This window comes from Oncorhynchus masou, chromosome 29, assembly GCF_036934945.1.
Source record: "Oncorhynchus masou masou isolate Uvic2021 chromosome 29, UVic_Omas_1.1, whole genome shotgun sequence".
NCBI classification, from domain to species: domain Eukaryota; kingdom Metazoa; phylum Chordata; class Actinopteri; order Salmoniformes; family Salmonidae; genus Oncorhynchus; species Oncorhynchus masou.
In genome coordinates, this window is record NC_088240.1 from 33062871 (window position 1) to 33082501 (window position 19631).

Consider the following 19631-nt stretch of genomic DNA (forward strand, 5'->3'; position numbering starts at 1 on the left):
CACGCCCAGCGGAAATCTAATAAGCATATTAAACAATCCCCATTAAAATCAGTTTAAACTAGAGATATAAAAAAAAAACTGGTTGTTGCATTGGATGCTTCTCAATCCACTGCATCGGTCGATGTCGGAATTCCGCATCTGCGCTGAACGGTGACAGAGCTAGAGTGTTTGTCGGACCATGAGACATCCTGAAAATCGTTCTCACATAATCGAACAGTTTGGCCTAGATACCATTATGACCCCTCCATGGAAAAATGACTCACAAACACGATGGTTACAAACTAACATGTATCGGAGCCCATGTATCTACATACAAATCGGATCGTCTTGAAAAGGGAAAGATGCACACCTCTAAAGACATGTATCAAGGCAGAATTTAGTCATGTGACATGGACACACATGACTCCCATGCTACTCCAGAAGGCAGCAGAGAGCTGTGTAAAAACAACAGCTTTGTCTTGAGTTCTGCCACCTAGTAGCTTACCACCGTGTTTTCCCACTCCAGTCCTAGAGTACTCTTTAACACTACTAGAAACTACAAGGTAATATACAGTATATCTCCTCAAATGATTCTCTCAGATGGAGCTGTTGTCCTGAGGCTGCCTTGTGGTACCTTATGGCCGGGAGAACACGGGACAGGTGGCCCCCTCTAATCTGGGTGTGGCCCACTCCCTCCCTCCATTCATCATTTTACACAGGGCGATAAGCATCCCATAGGAACCATCAAAGGCACTTCAAGAAGAATTAAGCAAGAACACATTGAATCCCCCCCAAAACACCTACAAAACTTTCAAATGGCAGTCTCACCTTGGCCCAGCATTGGTCAGCAGCATGGGTTTGAGCAGGTCCCATGACTCATGTCTCTCAGGACGTCCAGTCAGAGACAGGGACGAGTTGCTGCCCATACGCCCACTACGCACCTTCAGCCTGGGACAGACGAGCAATGGACATTTGGACAGATCTATACCACACCAACACTCAGCCTAACATTCAACATTCCCTGTTTGTATAGGCTATTTGAGATTTTCAATGCGAGTCACAGTTTCAGTTTGGCGAGTCACACTGGACACAAAAGCTGCATCGATTCTTGTTGTTGTGTACATTGTTTGCTTTGAAGTGTTAGGTTTGAACTCTTTCAGACTAACACGGAACCCAAACCCGGCTGCGCGCGTGCGCCATCGTGCATACGTTTATTTTGTCCCCCTCCACCAAACGTGATCACGACACGCAGGTCAAAATAAACTCGGAACAATTACATTCATTTGGGAACAGGTCGAAATGCATTAAACATGCATGGCAATTTAGCTCGATAGCTTGCACTTGCTAGCTAATTTGTCCTATTTAGCTAGCTTGCTGTTGATAGCTAATTTGTCCTGGGATATAAACATTGAGTTGTTATTTTACCTGAAATGCACAAGGTCCTCTACTCCACCAATTAATACACACATAAAACGGTCAATCGAATCGTTTATAGTCACCTCCCCTTTCCTGGCTTTTTCATCTTTGAACTTATATGGTGATTGGCATCTAAACTTTCATAGTATTACTACACTGACCGGCAACATAGTTCGTCTTTCAATCACCCATGTGGGTATAACCAATGAGGAGATGGCACGTGGGTACCTGCTTCTATAAACCAATGAGGAGGATGGGAGAGGCAAGACTTGCAGCGCGATCTGCGTCAGAAATAGAAAGGAGTTCTATTTTAGCCCTTGGCAACGAAGACGCTCGCGATAATTGAATAACATGCAATAATTGAATAACAGATTTCTAAATTTATTTTACAACGCACGCGACACGAGCGGTGTGGTCAACCTATATTCTTCACCTCCATACAAAATCACGTTGGAATAGCTGCTGGAAGAACCACTACTGTATCAACCACAAGAGTCCCACCCCACAGATAAATGGTCAACCCCGGGGAATGAGCTGTTGAGTCAGGGATTATTGTCATAACAGAATTATGTTAAGAGTCCTCATTAATATTCTAGCCGCTAATGGACAGGGAGGTTCTGATTGGCTGAGGCTGGCTGTGGAGTGTTGGGGTAGCTCAGGGACATCCCATTTACATTTTAGCCATTTAGCAGACTCTTATCCAGAGTGATGAGGGTAAAGTGCTTTGCTCAAGGACACAGATTTTCCCGCTGGCTGGCTCTGGAATTCGAACCAGTGACTTTTCATACTGGCCCAAACTTCCTGCTGGGCTACCTGCTGCACCCATCATTCCAAGATGGGTGTTTCCTTTCTCATCAAATAATGTACAATAAAGTCTGGTCGTCCAATGCTCTTAATGCATGAGATGGAGTGAAACACTGCACATTTCTGCGTGAAGGGTAGACACTCGGAACACAACCGTACTGTCTTTGTGACCTCACTCACCTGGCTGATGCTTCCTGTAGGTTGGTGTTCTTGTCCCCGATCACAACGTGCTCCTCCAGTGATCCCTATAACATATAGAACATCAGTACATCGAGGAGAGGGCTACAAGAATCAATATGCCTGGTTGCGTGTCCTTCAAAGATAAAATTGCAGCAGTATTCAAAATCCAAGGGTTTACAGCACTTATACAACACAACCCCATTTACATCTAAGAATCCAAAGCATCCCTATGCAATTTCGATGTTGACCCAAGATAATTTCTTAGTGTCCACAGACGGAGTGCTAGAGTCCAGTAAAGTACCTTGAGAGCAGCCTCTGCCTGAGCTTTAAGGATGTTGCTCTTCAGGTCCTCTGGGGGGCGCAGTGGAGCGAGCACAGGGCTGCTGCCAACACTGTTCAGACACTTCTCTGTGAGCTTCACCACGTCCTCCTGTGTGTGTGTGTGTGTGTGTGTGTGTGTGTGTGTGTGTGTGTGTGTGTGTGTGTGTGTGTGTGGGGGGGGGGGGGGATTTCACATGCACACAAAACGTGCAGACAAACACACAGACGGACAATGGAAAGGTTGTAGTTATGTCGGCAGGTAGCCTAGTGGTTAGAGTGTTGGGCCGGTAACCGAAAGGTTGCAAGATCGAATCCCCGAGCTGACAAGGTAAATAAGTAAATAAGAATTTGTTCTTAACTGACTTGCCTAGTTAAATAAAAGGTCTCCTTTGCCTTACACCTCCCTCAGGATAAATAAACATAGTAACCTTACAGACGAGAGGTCAGATAGGCTGAGAGGAGGCAGGAAGTTGAGCTTCACATCTCGTCTGACCTTCCACATTGGGGCGGCAACTATTTCAGAAAATGCTTATTTGCGAACCTGAGTCGAAAACGAGTACCTAAAACTAGCCATACCTTGCTAATATACACACATGAGGAAGTGTCACGCTTTAGTAAACATCTTTAAATTACCAATAGCTTTGTTATGAGCAGTCAGATACACTGTTCCCCCCTTGGCATACAATGGCTCGCCACCCCAGCCCCACCTACTCCCTACTGGGGTGCTCCCTGTCTGCCATTGTGTCTATACATTAGCCTGTCATAGTGACCTACTGTTTACCTCAGCATATGGGACCCTAAAACTAGTGGCAAACCCCCTGCCCTTACCTACAAAATCAAATATCACACATAGGCTTTTGTTTTGACAAACTGTCCCACTCCCACCAGAGACTGTCCATGCAGCTCTCGGCTCCCGTTCCCATATGTTACAATGCAGCGCTGCTCGCGTGAGTGACATTAAGCAGGCTTTGTCCCCGGTAATGTGTGCATGAGTCCAAGAGTGTATGTACCCAGTATGCATGTCGCTGTGCATTTGAGCACAGGGGGCAGGCAGAATATATAGCCCTTCCATTTGCTCTTTTCCTCTCCCACACCCAGCTCAGTGCACTGACCTGGTTGTTCATGTTGAGATTGACGTTAGCTCTGGAAGGGACAGGGAGTGGGGCACTGTCCAGTTCCAGCTGCTTCAGCCGCGCTGCCGCCTCTGTGGGAGAAACACAAACAGTCTTTACTCACAGCACACATACCAACACCAATCCTTGTGGAGCACACAGAGAAAATCTAACTATTGAAAACATTTCATAGTCCCATTCGTAACTTTCAATATATACAGTGCCTTGCGAAAGTATTCGGCCCCCTTGAACTTTGCGACCTTTTGCCACATTTCAGGCTTCAAACAAAGATATAAAACTGTATTTTTTTGTGAAGAATCAACAACAAGTGGGACACAATCATGAAGTGGAACGACATTTATTGGATATTTAAAACTTTTTTAACAAATCAAAAACTGAAAAATTGGGCGTACAAAATTATTCAGCCCCCTTAAGTTAATACTTTGCTGCGATTACAGCTGTAAGTCGCTTGGGGTATGTCTCTATCAGTTTTGCACATCGAGAGACTGAATTTTTTTCCCATTCCTCCTTGCAAAACAGCTCGAGCTCAGTGAGGTTGGATGGAGAGCATTTGTGAACAGCAGTTTTCAGTTCTTTCCACAGATTCTCGATTGGATTCAGGTCTGGACTTTGACTTGGCCATTCTAACACCTGGATATGTTTATTTTTGAACCATTCCATTGTAGATTTTGCTTTGTGTTTTGGATCATTGTCTTGTTGGAAGACAAATCTCCGTCCCAGTCTCAGGTCTTTTGCAGACTCCATCAAGTTCTCTTCCAGAATGGTCCTGTATTTGGCTCCATCCATCTTCCCATCAATTTTAACCATCTTCCCTGTCCCTGCTGAAGAAAAGCAGGCCCAAACCATGATGCTGCCACCACCATGTTTGACAGTGGGGATGGTGTGTTCAAGGGGGTTGAGCAGTGTTGCTTTTACGCCAAACATAACGTTTTGCATTGTTGCCAAAAAGTTTTGGTTTCATCTGACCAGAGCACCTTCTTCCACATGTTTGGTGTGTCTCCCAGGTGGCTTGTGGCAAACTTTAAACGACACTTTTTATGGATATCTTTAAGAAATGGCTTTCTTCTTGCCACTCTTCCATAAAGGCCAGATTTGTGCAATATACGACTGATTATTGTCCTATGGACAGAGTCTCCCACCTCAGCTGTAGATCTCTGCAGTTCATCCAGAGTGATCATGGGCCTCTTGGCTGCATCTCTGATCAGTCTTCTCCTTGTATGAGCTGAAAGTTTAGAGGGACGGCCAGGTCTTGGTAGATTTGCAGTGGTCTGATACTCCTTCCATTTCAATATTATCGCTTGCACAGTGCTCCTTGGGATGGTTAAAGCTTGGGAAATCTTTTTGTATCCAAATCCGGCTTTAAACTTCTTCACAACAGTATCTCGGACCTGCCTGGTGTGTTCCTTGTTCTTCATGATGCTCTCTGCGCTTTTAACGGACCTCTGAGACGATCACAGTGCAGGTGCATTTATACAGAGACTTGATTACACACAGGTGGATTGTATTTATCATCATTAGTCATTTAGGTCAACATTGGATCATTCAGAGATCCTCACTGAACCTCTGGAGAGAGTTTGCTGCACTGAAAGTAAAGGGGCTACAAAGTATTAACTTAAGGGGGCTGAATAATTTTGTACGCCCAATTTTTCAGTTTTTGATTTGTTAAAAAAAGTTTGAAATATCCAATAAATGTCGTTCCACTTTATGATTGTGTCCCACTTGTTGTTGATTCTTCACAAAAAAATAGTTTTATATCTTTATGTTTGAAGCCTGAAATGTGGCAAAAGGTCGCAAAGTTCAAGGGGGCCGAATACTTTCGCAAGGCACTGTATATATATATATACACATTATATATATATATATATCTTTTTTTTTTTTACGGTTTCTGGTGTACTTAGCCTCCAATTACAAAAGATGCCTTTGGTAGGCAGTAGGCAGTTCTCTTTTTAACATTATACAACCTTACCAAACAAATTAATTTGCAAGGGGGAGTACTTTTTAATGGTGGTTGTAACTACTACGGTTACCTACAATAAGCTTAGTATTTGCATGACTATTGTCGGTGTGTGTGTAAGCTCACCAGCAAGAGAGACTGTGTCGTCTGCCGTGAGGCTGGAGGCGGAGGCTGCCATGCTTGGCCCCGCCTCCTCAGGCAGGCCTGCTGTCGCCATGGGAACAGGCGTCCGGATGACATCATCGACGCACGTCTCCAGCAGATCAGCTACGTGGGGCAGTGGCATGCTGCAGGGGGGAGAGGACAGGACATGAGGATAGACAGAAACACACATTGATTCACCAACATATAGGGGACAGAGGTTTTTCCTGGCCATGTGACAGGGCCTTAACATGAGAATGACTTACCTGAACACTCTGGAAGACAAAGACTGAAGAGTTTGTCATACTGACAGTGCATGAGGCTCAGCACCCTGGATCCTACTCAACTAAAAATGGATGAAAGAAATGCCCCCATATCCATAACTACGACTGTAACTCAACAGTTGCTTGATCAGCCCCCAAATTAGCGCAAGTAAGAATACACTGTATGGGAATTACAAAATAGCATGTTTCTTCCATCAAAGAGGACCTGGAATTGTGACATGAAACCTTTGTTGCTAAACTCCGGCAGGGTAGACTGTAGCTTACACTCGGGCTGCAGCCGGAGGACAAAGACCTGATGAATGCTGAGAAGAATATTACCACACATACTGTCTTAAGACATGTAGACCTGACACACCAGGCATCATGTTAGATGACATGGGCCTCATTCATACAAATCTCTCTCACAGTTTGGGAGGGAAAGGGAGACAGGAATGAGAGGAGTGTTGGAGGGGTAGAGGGAGTATAGAGTGGGGGAGGTGTACTAGCTAGTGAGCCACATTCCATAAGTGACTGCAGTGAGATTACAGGCTAGAAGAGGCTTTGATAGAACTGGTTTCAGTTCTTAGAGACACCTTCGCTCCCTCCCTCATGGTAAAGAACATGCTGTCTGCTGCTAATAATTAGCCCCCAGGGATCAGCGTGACCATATTTCAGCCAAACAGGACTCATAATAAAACATTTTTTTTTTTTTAAGCAATGAGTACACTGAAACCATAAACTGCCTACTCACAAGGAGATGCTATTCATTATCAAAGGTCTCAAAGTACAATACAGAGACAATATTTGGTCACATGACAATGTAAACAGGAAGCTAATTAAAAATAAATCTTCATTGGTAGAGCTGTGAAAGTACCAGTAGTGTCAACATATAGAAATACTAGAACATTCAAATTATCCAGCTAGGAACAAAAAATACACTATTAAAAGTTTTATTCCATCTATCTGTATTCATAATTTGTGCATTAATTCAACACAGAAAAGGCAAGATTTAGACATTAGAAATGTGTGCAGATCCATAAAACGTACCAACATAGATAAAAAACTCATAAAATGAGGGTTAAATCAAATATTTGGATGATTAAGACAAGACAAAGACAGCCATATGAAATAAAACAAAGAACCAACTGCTTGGGGCAGTGAAGGCCAAAAAGGAACATTTAATATCCCTGGATAATAAAGTCATTCTTCAGAGAGATGGATGTCTGTCTATAATGGAACAGAACAGTGGTCCAGTGGGTTCATGCTCTCTCCTCTTGCCTCTTGTCAACAGGCTGGTTATTGTCAATCTTTCTTGCCGGCCCTGGACAGTGTCACTGGGGAGGGGTGTGATACGTTTCAGTGGTTGAGTGAGGAGGTGGTATACGAGGGAGTAAACAAATCCAGGTAGTGTGGCGTCACCCGAGCGCAGAGCCAGAGAGCTCTGTCTGGTCTGTTTCTTGTTGAAGATTAGGCTAGGGTCCTAGTGAGACATGTGGGTGAGACAGGGGAAAGGTTGTGACAAGGTCCAGTGGTGTCCGCCCACCCACCTCCAGGAGGAGAAGGAGAGGGTCAGCATTGGGTGGTGAGAGGGGGGAGCGGCCTGGACAGAAAGTTGAAGGAAAATAGGGTGAGGAGGTATAGCACGGTTAACACAAGATGGGAGGATTGTAAAAGTCAAAAAGGGGAGTGTGGAATAGAGAGGGAGAGGAGAAATATAGCAGAACGTACAGAATAGGACTTAACCTGCCTTGGTGTATTAGGTGTTCAGTGACTATCCCCTGTGTGTGACTATTCTTTCCGCAAACTATGTGATGAAGTACAAGACAGAGGTCAACTGGATGTCCTGAAGCTAGCCTTTCTATACATGATAATATTACGACAGCATCGAGAATGAGTTTGGAAACAATGACACGGTCACCATTGCTGTTGAAAAGGCCAAAATTAACCTCTGAATTGATGGAAAGTCCCTACATCCTTCACAACCATGATATTGTGACATATCACTCCATTACGATCTAAAGGAGATATGATTAATCTACTCATTCTTTAGAGTGTGTGTTACCTTCATAACTAGGTCAGTGGAATGGAAGCACTGCATAGCAAATGACAGAATACATCTACCAATGTGGACAGTCTTACAAACTCAATGTGAGTGAACAGCGTTTCTCATGCCGCATAACAAGCACTTCAGTCAACTCAAAAATGGGGAAATACTACATTCTTAATAACCAGACATTAGGCTAACCTCTAGAGAAGCTAAATAATTGCATGCCGGTGGTGCTATATTAACCCGGCTTATGTTAGGGGTATGAATTCATAACATGTTTCCAGTACTATAGAAGGTGGATGATGTGTATAATTGAGTGGGAAACTGAGGTCAAAGAGGTAACAGGAAAACAGATGGGGAGTCAGGTGACATAACACGTCAAACAGAGACATGTTGGACAGTTTGACATCAAATAAACTAAAACCAGGCTGAAGCAAACATGGAGCTACTGTAGCTAGCGAGCTACAAATGTGCTTGCTGTGTTGGCATGCAGAAGCGTTGTCATGCATTGGTTAGGTTAGTGGAAAAGATGAGTGAGTGGGCGGTGCAGGTGAATTGAGGGTGAGAGAAGAGGGTCAATTGAGGGTAGTATGCAGAATCAACCACCGGTTGGGGGTGAGGGGGATTTAACCTAATGACCAAATTCATTGCAACTCCAATGCTTCTGTAAGACTCCATTTCTTAGGGCTTGAAAACTGAACACAGGCCCTTTCCTACATCTAATTACTTACTTGTGAATCCTCAACAACATTATCTTGAATATCTTCCAAAGTAAAGTCAGGAGCACCAAGCAGTCAGCAAAGAACTTAAGGAATGTGTCTAGCAGGTCGACTTAATTGCCAGTAAGTGAACAAACAAATTCTCAATATGAATCAATACAAGAGATTATCGAAATTACAGGAAGGAACAAAACCCCCCGAAACAAATTCGAACCTCTGAAACCCTTATCGTTAAACATTAGTCATGATGCTAGTCCTTAAACGCTGTGCTCCGGTCCTGGTCGAAAAACATGATCAGATGCTTTGTTACGTCAGAGCTCCAGCCAAATCACTGCCTCATTTATTCATTTGAATTCCCCACCTTCCACTGTACTGTGGCCACAGCTGCTGTTAGAACACATTAAATTGAAGGTATAGCATTTACCAGTAAATCATTTCACTGACTGATCTAAAATACTGAAATTCTACTACTTAGTCGCCATTAAAAAGCATTACTGTACAATTACTGTACAATCCCCTTGAAAACCTTGCTTCAGTCAGAGGTATAATAGGCGACATATAGATACACTGAGTATATAAAACATTAAGAACCCCTTCTTAATATTGAGTTGCACCCCCATTTTGCCCTCAGAACAGCCTCAATTCGTCAGGGCATGGAACTCCACAAGGTGTTGAAAGCGTTCCACAGGACACTGGTCCATGCTGACTCCCACAGTTGTGTCACATTTTATTTATTTAACTAGGCACATCATCTGTGGAGAGACCTGAAAATAGCATAACTGACTTGCACGGGAACCTGGGAATATGTTGAGCCTGAAAGCCGCAGCAGCAGTTCTTGACAACCGGTGTGACTGGCACTTACGACCATAACTTGTTCAAATACATTTAAATATTTTGTCTTGCCCAGGTCACCCTCTAAAAAGGCACACACACCATTCATATCTCAATGCTTTAAAAAAAATCCTTCTTTAAGCCATCTCCCCCCCTTCATTTTACAGCCTTATTCTAAAATGGATTCAATTATAATTTCCTATCAATTTCAAATGACAAAGTGAAAACAAATGAAATGTTTGCAAATTACATCCTGTGCATCCTGTTTCTATTGATCATCCTTCATATTGGAGTCCACCAGTGGTAAATTCAATTGACTGGACATGATTTGGAAAGGCACACCTGTCTATATTAAGTCCCACAGTTGACAATGCTAAAACCAAGCCATGAGGTAGAAGGAATTGTCTGTAGAGCTACGAGACACGATTGTGTCGAGGCACAGATCTGGGGAAGGGTACCAAAACATTTAAGCAGCATTGAAGGTCCCCAAGAACACAGTGTGGAAGAAATGGAAGAAGTTTGGAACCACCTAGAGACTCTTCCTAGAGCTGGCTGTCTGGCCAAACTGAGCAATCGGGAGAGAAGGGACATGGTCAGGGAGGTGAACCCCGATCGTCACTCTGACAGAGCTCCAGAATGCCTACGTGGAGATGGGAGAACCTTCCAGAAGGACAATCAATCAGGCATTTATGGTAGAGTTGCCAGACAGAAGCCACTCCTCAGTAAAAAGCACTTGACAGCCCGCTTGGAGTTTGCCAAAAGGCACCTAAAGACTGACCATGAGAAATAAGATTCTCTGGTCTGATGACACCAAGATTGAACTCTTTGGCCTGAATGCCAAGTGTCAGCATAATGTTGTGGGGATGTTTTTCAGCGGCAGGGACTGGGAGACTAGTCAGGATCGAGGCAAAGATGAACGGAGCAAAGTTGAGAGAGATCCTTGATGAAATCTGCTCCAGAGTGCTCAGGACCTCAGACTAGGGTGAAGGTTCACATTCCAACAGGATAACGACCTCAAGCACACAGCCAAGACAACGATTGTAGTGGCCTTCGGGACAAGTCTCTGCATGTCCTTGAGTAGCCCTGCCAGAGCCCGAACCTGATCAAACATCTGTGGAAAGACCTGAAAATAGCTGTGCAGCAACACTCTCACGCCAACCTGACAGAGCTTGAGAGGATCTGCAGAGAGGAATGGGAGAAACTCCTCAAATATAGGTGTGACAAGCTTGTAGTGTCATACTCAAAAAGACTCAATGCTGTAATTGCTGCCAAAGGTGCTTCAACAAAGTACCCAGTAAAGGTTATGAACACTCAGGGGCGGCAGGGTAGCCTAGTGGTTAGTGGTTGGACTAGTAACCGGAAGGCTGCAAGTTCAAACCCCCGAGCTGACAAGGTACAAATCTGTCATTCTGCCCCTGAACAGGCAGTTAACCCACTGTTCCTAGGCAGTCATTGAAAATAAGAATTTTTTCTTAACTGACTTGCCTAGTTAAATATAGGTAAAATAAAATACAAATTATGGGGTATTGTGTGTAGATTGATGAGGGGGAAAACCACTTAAAAAAAAAAAAAAATCAATTTTAAAATAAGGCTGAAACATAAAATGTGGAAAAATTCAAGGGGTCGGAATACTTTCCAAATGCACTTTAGGCTACATGCATGTACACAGAACTGACGCTAGGCCTTCCAGTTACCACTGATGGTGAATTAGCCTAGATCACAGGAGGATTTCAGTTTCCACCACCTGACCTGATCGCCTCAGTGCCTTGGAAGTGATTCTGAAGAGATCTCCAGGCCTTCAGTAAACTTTAAATTCTAATCGCCTGTTGACATTGAGCGATTCATGCTTGTTTGGTCGGAGTCATGAAATATGCACAAAGATTGAATTAAGCTATTATAGGCCGAGGCTGACATGTATCTTTCCTCAGTCATTGCTATATTACAATCTTAGAGCACCATGCACCCTGCCAAGTGTCGGCTGGAATGGTGTAAAGCTCGCCGCCATTGGACTCTGGAGCAGTGGAAACGCATTCTCTGGAGTGATGAATCACGCTTCACCATCTAGCAGTCCGACGGATGAATCTGGAACGCCGACGGTGAGTCAGGCCTAATCTTCCACAACATCAGTGCCGGATCTCACTAATGCTCGTGGCTGAATGGATGCAACTCCCCGCAACACTCTTCCAACATCTAGTGGAAAGCCTTCCCAGAAGAGCAGTGGTGCAAAGTCCTTAAGTTATTACTTTAAAGTATTTTTACTTAAGTATTTTTTTGGTATCTGTACTTTTTATATTTTTGACTATATTCCTTAAGAAAATATTGTCTTTTTACTCCATACATTTTCCTTGACATCCAAAAGTACTCGTAACATTTTGAATGCTTAGCAGGACAGGAAAATAATCAAATTCAAACACCTATCAACCGAACCTCCCTGTTCATCCCTACTGCCTCTGATTTGGCAGACTCACTAAACAACTCCACTAATGACTATTATTTTGGAATTACATGTTTGAGCAGGTATCCACATATTTCTGGTCATGTAGTGCATCCGAGCCAGGTACTGAGACAATAACAGGGAGCAAAATGTAATTTCACTTACAAAAAGGGAGTAGAAGTAGCATTAGTAGACCACGACAAGTGGTGGTCATGGAAAAAGCCCACCAGAGTATTGGCATAGCTGATGTCCACACTGATTGGGTTGGTATTGAAGAGAGGATCAATGCAGAGAGAGCAACCATTACCATGGATGGAAGATTATTTGTTTACCGCAGGAGAGACAGTCACCAGTCCTGAATCATAGGACCCAGAATGCCCAGAGAAATTGATTGGATGAAGCAAATCTACAGATAACTTGGAGGGTACATACCTTGCCTTAAGAAAAGGCCTGTTTGGTTTCAGTACATCATCATACTAGAACAAAAAGTAGAGCTTTAAAATGTTGATTTTACGTAAAAGAGAACAGCTTCAAAGTCAACCAAATACAGGAAATGCAGACATTTCAGGAAGTGAAAGCAGACCCCCTTTCATTGCACAGTAATCCTCTGGGGATAATGTTTAAAAGAGAAGAGAGAGGGGGGTTGAGGAAAGGGATGAGGTATTTCTTAGAAGAGAGAGTTTGTTGTTGCCAAGCCAGCGGGGGCCACGGCCACCAGCAATGCAGCAGTAGCAGGACTACCACCACTAGCCATCTGCTCAGTATCAGAGCAAACTGCCAAACATGCACACAATTCACATTCTAGTCACTCACTGTACCCCATATATACACAGACACTCCCACAAAACCACCACCACCCTACTTCCTGAGAGCTCCAGGATGTGCATAATGCAGCCATGGTCATGTTCATTAGGGCATGCTATGGAAAACGATTCAAAACATTTTTCAATCTTATTGAACAAGTCCAGGTAGTCCCACTCCTGTTGCAGTCCAATTTCCTCCAATTGTTGCCGAATGAACACGGCTCAGGTCTTTGTCTGGTCACTAGCTGTCCCAGAGCAGAGCAGGCACTAGGCCTTTATGTGCATCCCAAATGGCACCCTATTCCCTCTACTTTTGGGCATGCAGATAGCCTAGAGGGCAGAGCTTTGGGACAGTAACCGAAAGGTCGCTGGTTCGCATAAATGAGCCGATAAGGTGAAAAACCTATTGATGTGCCTTTGAGCAAGGCACTTAACCCTAATTTTCTCCAGGGGCACAATACTACTATGGCTGACCCAGTAAAACAACATTTCATTGCACCTTTCCAGTGTATGTGACAAAAAAAAAGGGCCCAGATGAAAAGTAGTGCACTATATAGGAACAGGGTGTGATTTGGGATGCAAGCTCCTTGTCAACCACGCACTACCAAGTGACAGCAGGATGGACAGATTAGGCAGCGTAACGCTCTTATGGCATTAGAGCAGCGAGTGGCTCACCTCTTCTCTGATTGGCCACCGCCAGGACTCCTCGGGAGGGTTTCGATTTCCATGGGGCTGCTGGTTGAGACTGAGGGAGCAGGGCTGACCACAGGAAGAGACCAGGGGCTTCTGATGTGGAGTGGCTGGGGGAGAAACAGAGGGACAGGGGTTAGGACATTGGATCATGGGTGAGAGTCCAAAGGACAATTTCCCAAACACAGATTATGCCTCATTCTAGAATAAAAAGCATTTTCAATTTTAAGTTCTCCATAGAAAGTACTTCCCAGTCCAAGACCAGGCTTAATGTGTTTGGGAAACTAGTCTCAGTCGGGTTCAAGAAACGCAACATACCTTAGTGTCTTTGTTGGGGTTCACTCCATTGTTGTGACTGGTAAAGAGAGGAGAGAGGTGGGAGACGAGAGAGAGCAGTCACTAAAACAGTAAATGGTCATATTGTTTTAACAGCGTAACCCTTTAACCTTTCAGCCTTAAGAGCTTACGTTGATAACCTTGAAGCATATCACATCACACTTTTCTTTCACTATAAGACATGGCTGCCATGTCAAGGCTGCTATAGAGGACCCATGTTTTTGGCATGCAATGTTGCAGAGCGCTATGCCTTTGATTAATCACTCGTCGCCATGACAATCAACGTGAAGTGAGCATTATCAATCACAGTATTTAGTTAGCAATGATGTCATGACTACGTAATTGTCACATGACAATGCCTTCGGAAAGTATTGACTCCATGACTTTTTCCACAGTTAGGTTACAGCATTCTAAAATTGATTAAATTGCCCCCCCAATACCCCATAATGACAAAGCAAAAACAGGTTGCTAGAATGTTTGCTAATTTATAAAAAATAAATCACATTTACAAAGGTATTCAGACCCATTACTCAATACTTTGTTTATGCACCTTTGGCAGTGATTGAAGCTTAGAGTCTTCTTGGGTATGACGCTACAAGCTTAGCACACCTGTATTTGGGGATTTTCTCCCATTCTTCTCTGCAGACCTTCTTAAACTCTGTCAGGTTGGATGGGGAGGGCCTCTGCACAGCTATTTTCAGGTCTCTCCAGAGATGTTCGATCAGATCAAGTCGGTACTCTGGCTGGGACACTCAAGGACATTGAGACTTGTCCCGAAGCTACTCCTGCGTTGTCCTGGCTGTTTACTTCGGGTCGTTGTCCTGCTGGAAGGTGAACCTTCGCCCCAGTCTGAGGTCCCGAGCACTCTGGAGCTGGTTTTCATCAAGGATCACTCTGTGCATTGCTCCATTCATATTTGACTCAATCTTGACTGGTCTCCCAGTCCCTGCCGCAGAAAAACATCCCCACAGCATGATGCTGCCACCACCATGCGTCCCCGTAGAGATGGTGCCAGCAAAAAAAACAACATTCTAATCAAATTCATAGGTCACAAATTTGGTTAGCAGATATTAGTGCGAGTGTAGCAAAATGCTTGTGCTTCTAATTCTGACAATGGCTCTTCCACTGGATGTCAGAAGGTGAATTTACCAATTTGTAAGTCGCTCTGGATAAGAGCGTCTGCTAAATGACTTAAATGTAAATGTAAATGATGTAGTAATATCTAACAATTCCACAACAGCTACACAAAAATCCAAAGGGATGGAATAAGAATATGTACATATAAAGATGAGCGATGACCGAGCGACAAAGGCAAGACACAATAGATGGTATAAGATAAAGTATACGCATATGAGATGAGTAATGTAAGATTTCCTCCAGACGTGACACTTGGAATTCAGGCCAAAGAGTTCAATCTTGGTGTCATCAGACCAGAGAATCTCGTTTCTTATGGTCAGAGTCCTTTAGGTGCCTTTTGGCATACTCCAAGTGGGCTATCATGTGCCTTTTACTGAGTGGCGGCATCCATCTGGCCTCTCTAATGACTTTGTTGTCCTTAAGCCATTTTGCCACAAATTTGGTGTCATACTTGGGGTCATTGTCCATTTTGAGGGGTCATTGTCCATTTTGAAGACCCATTGGCAACCAAGCTTGAATTTCCTGACTGATGTCTTGAGATGTTGCTTCAATATATTCACATAATTTTCATTCCTCATGATGCCATCTATTTTGTGAAGTGCACCAGTCCCTCGTGCAGCAAAGCACCCCCACAACATGATGCTGCCACCCCTGTGCTTCACAGTTGGGATGGTCTTCTTCGGACATTTCTCCAAAAAGTATGACCTTTGTCCCCATGAGCAATTGCAAACCGTTTTGGAGCAGTGGCTTCTTCCTTGCTGAGCGGCCTTTCAGGTTGTCAATTTAGGACTTGTTTTACTGTGGATATAGATACTTTTGTACCGGTTTCCTCCAGCATCTTCACAAGGTCCTTTGCTGCTGTTCTGAGATTGATTTGCACTTTTTCGCACCAAAGTACGTTCATCCCTAGGAGACAGAACGTGTCTCCTTCCTGAGCGGTATGACGGCTGCGTGTTCCCATCGTGTTTATACTTGCGCACTATTGTTTGTACAGATGAACGTGGTACCTTCAGGCGTTTGGAAATTGCTCCCAAGGATGAACCAGACTGGTGAAGGTCTACAATTTTTTCTTCTGAGGTCTTGGCTGATTTCTTTTGATTTTCCCAAGATGTCAAGCAAAGAGGCACTGAGTTTGAAGGTAGGATTTGAAATACATCCACAGGTACACCTCCAATGACTCAAATTATGTCAATTAGCCTATCAGAAGCTTCTAAAGCCATGACATTTTCTGGAATTTTCCAAGCTGTTTAAAGGCACAGTCAACTTAGTGTATGTAAACTTCCGACCCACTGGAATTGTGATAGTGAAATATAAGTTAAATAATCTGTCTGTAAACAATTGTTGGAATAATTACTTGTGTCATGCACAAAGTAGATGTCCTAACCGAATTGCCAAAACTATAGTTTGTTAACAAGAAACTTATGGAGTGGTTGAAAAACAAGTTAATGAATCCAACCTTAGTGTATGTGAACTTCAACTATATAACTATATTATATATATATTTTCCTTTATTATTTCACCCTAACCCTACCACCCTTCCCTAATAGTAATAATTTGGGCGTTCCCGAGTAGCACAGCGGTCTAAGGCAGTGCATCTCATTACAGACCCTGGTTCGATTCCATGCTGTATCACAACTGGCCGTGGTTGGGAGTCCCATAGGGCGGAGCACAATTGACCCAGCGTTGTCCAGGTTTGGCAATCTTTGTAAATAAGAATTTGTTCTTAACTGACTTGCTTAGTTAAATAAGAGTTAAATAAATGAATAAAATTGGAGTAAAACTAACAGACAAAAACACTTAGGCTTCTACATGTACACATTTCACTCACAATGCTTTATTGCTGTTGCTATGTAAAAAAGGTAACTTCCTGAAAGAGCACAGCAGCACACACACACAAAGAAATCTTGGGAATAAAACAATGCACGCTGATCACACACTGTACAGAGAGCAAGAACTTCTTGTGGCAGACAGCTCTCGCAGTCCTCACTCTATACGATGTGTGGTTGTGATGATAACCAGTGCTCGCCTCCCCCAGCACACAGGAGAGATAAAGACTTCCAACGCAAGGCAAGTCTGGAGGAGGTTACACACCAGAGGGGTACAGACCGTGTGTGAAGAACTCCGATATAGTTTGTGTGCGCGCGTCTCTCACTCTGTGTGTGTGTCATGTTAATCACACTGAGATGAGTCAAGTCTTACAACGACAGAGGAGAGATATTCATAACAAACAGCTAGAGGAAGAGATTACTCACTGATCAGTGCCCATTCCAAATATCAAGTTCTTGAAAAAATAAAAGTACTTACTCTTGGGGCTTGTTGGCTCCTGGGAAATAATATGAGAAAGAACATCAAAATTAGTCAGGTATGATGTATAAGGGTCTTTCTATAAATAATGTAGCCGGTGTGTAACACTGGGATAAACGTTTCAAAAAAGTTTGTAACAAAATCAAAAGGATTTTCATGCAGTTCCACGTGTACAGAGTAGAGCAAAACTATTCAATTGAAGCGGCAGGAAACAAACAAGTGGCCACATCTCTCACAAAATACAATCAGCAATGAAATCACAGATAATTATGAGGGAAAAGAAGAACTTGTAAATTGGCTAGAAAAATTACTTTTCCTCAATTTAGTGCTTGAAATCAAGGTAGGCTTTTTTTTTCCAATAATTGAATTTCTGAGCTCCAAATTCAAGTAGGCTACTTCAAGCCCCTTGTTTAAAATTGCAGGTGTAACATGGAAAACATGTATTTGTTATTTATTACCAGGTCATGTGAATAAGCCCACTAGGCGATGTAATGGGTCGCCATTATATCCACAATAATTAATAGGAAAAGCAGTCTATCCTACCCAATTGCGCACAGTAGCCTCGGTGTCCAATCCGAGGCACAAAAACATATGAAAATATTAAGTAATTAACTTGCTGTTTTCTCTGTCTAATCTAACGAGACCCTGCTGTAAATCAAGTAGACAACAGATAATCAACATCAATTCTCTAGGGATCCAGGAACAACTGTCTTCACCTGCATAACGAATGATGCCAAAATATTTTGAACATCCCTCACTAAAATCAGCGCTATCACAAAATCAGTTCATCATTTGACTGTCATTCAAAAAAATATCTGGACACCAAATGCGCATCCAATAAGTATTATGCATCATTATTGAAGAACCAAGTTAATGCCAGTATCTAGGTTAAGTATCAAGTTAAGGCGACTTTCAGTTAAACGCATTCGATTTTACAAACGCAAACATCATGTTGGATTTGTGAGCCAATGAAAACAGTTTCCACCCCAAAACATAAGGAGACACAAAATGTAGTTACACTGCATTTCTAAGATCTCCACAACCCCACCCCCCCAAAAAAAACTGTCCGACAGCTAGATTCAGGATTCTTACTGGGTCAATGTCTAATTTTGCTGAGTAATGCTTAAGAGTGCCATGCGAAAGTATTCGGCCCCCTTGAACTTTGGCCACATTTCAGGCTTCAAACATAAAGATATAAAACTGTATTTTTTTTGTGAAGAATCAACAACAAGTGGGACACAATCATGAAGTGGAACGACATTTACTGGATATTTCAAACTAATCAAAAAATGAAAAATTGGGCGTGCAAAATTATTCAGCCCCTTTACTTTCAGTGCAGCAAACTCTCGCCAGAAGTTCAGTGAGGATCTCTGAATGATCCAATGTTGACCTAAATGACTAATGATGATAAATACAATCCACCTGTGTGTAATCAAGTCTCCGTATAAATGCACCTGCACTGTGATCATCTCAGAGGTCCATTAAAAGCGCAGAGAGCATCATGAAGAACAAGGAACACACCAGGCAGGTCTGAGATATAGTTGTGAAGAAGTTTAAAGACGGATTTGGATACAAAAAGATTTCCCAAGCTTTAAACATCCCAAGGAGCACTGTGCAAGCGATAATATTGAAATGGAAGGAGTATCAGACCACTGCAAATCTACCAATACCTGGCCGTCCCTCTAAACTTTCAGCTCATACAAGGAGAAGACTGATCAGAGATGCAGCCAAGAGGCCCATGATCACTCTGGATGAACTGCAGAGATCTACAGCTGAGGTAGGAGACTGTCTATAGGACAACAATCAGTCGTATATTGCACAAATCTGGCCTTTATGGAAGAGTGGCAAGAAGAAAGCCATTTCTTAAAGATATCCATAAAAAGTGCTGTTTAAAGTTTGCCACAAGCCACCTAGGAGACACACCAAACATGTGGAAGAAGGTGCTCTGGTCAGATGAAACCAAAATTGAACTTTTTGGCAACAATGCAAAACGTTATGTTTGGCGTAAAAGCAACACAGCTCATCACCCTGAACACACCATACCCACTGTCAAACATGGTGGTGGCAGCATCATGGTTTGGGCCTGCTTTTCTTCAAGCAGGGACAGGGAAGATGGTTAAAATTGATTGGAAGATGGAT

At 43.1% G+C, this 19631-nt stretch overlaps 1 protein-coding gene across 5 annotated transcripts in view; it reads right to left on the reverse strand.

Annotated features, from left to right (window-relative positions):
* Positions 1–19631, reverse strand: part of LOC135519370 (band 4.1-like protein 5) — a 47361-nt gene that overhangs the window by 5195 nt on the left and 22535 nt on the right. For all 5 annotated transcript variants that reach the window (XM_064944559.1, XM_064944561.1, XM_064944557.1 and 2 more), the window contains exons 14-21: positions 17493–17511; positions 14034–14070; positions 13701–13825; positions 5914–6074; positions 3813–3904; positions 2681–2809; positions 2380–2444; positions 808–927 (exon numbers count right to left, since the gene is read on the reverse strand). In XM_064944559.1, coding sequence (XP_064800631.1) covers positions 808–927; positions 2380–2444; positions 2681–2809; positions 3813–3904; positions 5914–6074; positions 13701–13825; positions 14034–14070; positions 17493–17511 — 748 coding nt within the window. The remainder of the gene's footprint in view (positions 1–807; positions 928–2379; positions 2445–2680; positions 2810–3812; positions 3905–5913; positions 6075–13700; positions 13826–14033; positions 14071–17492; positions 17512–19631) is intronic.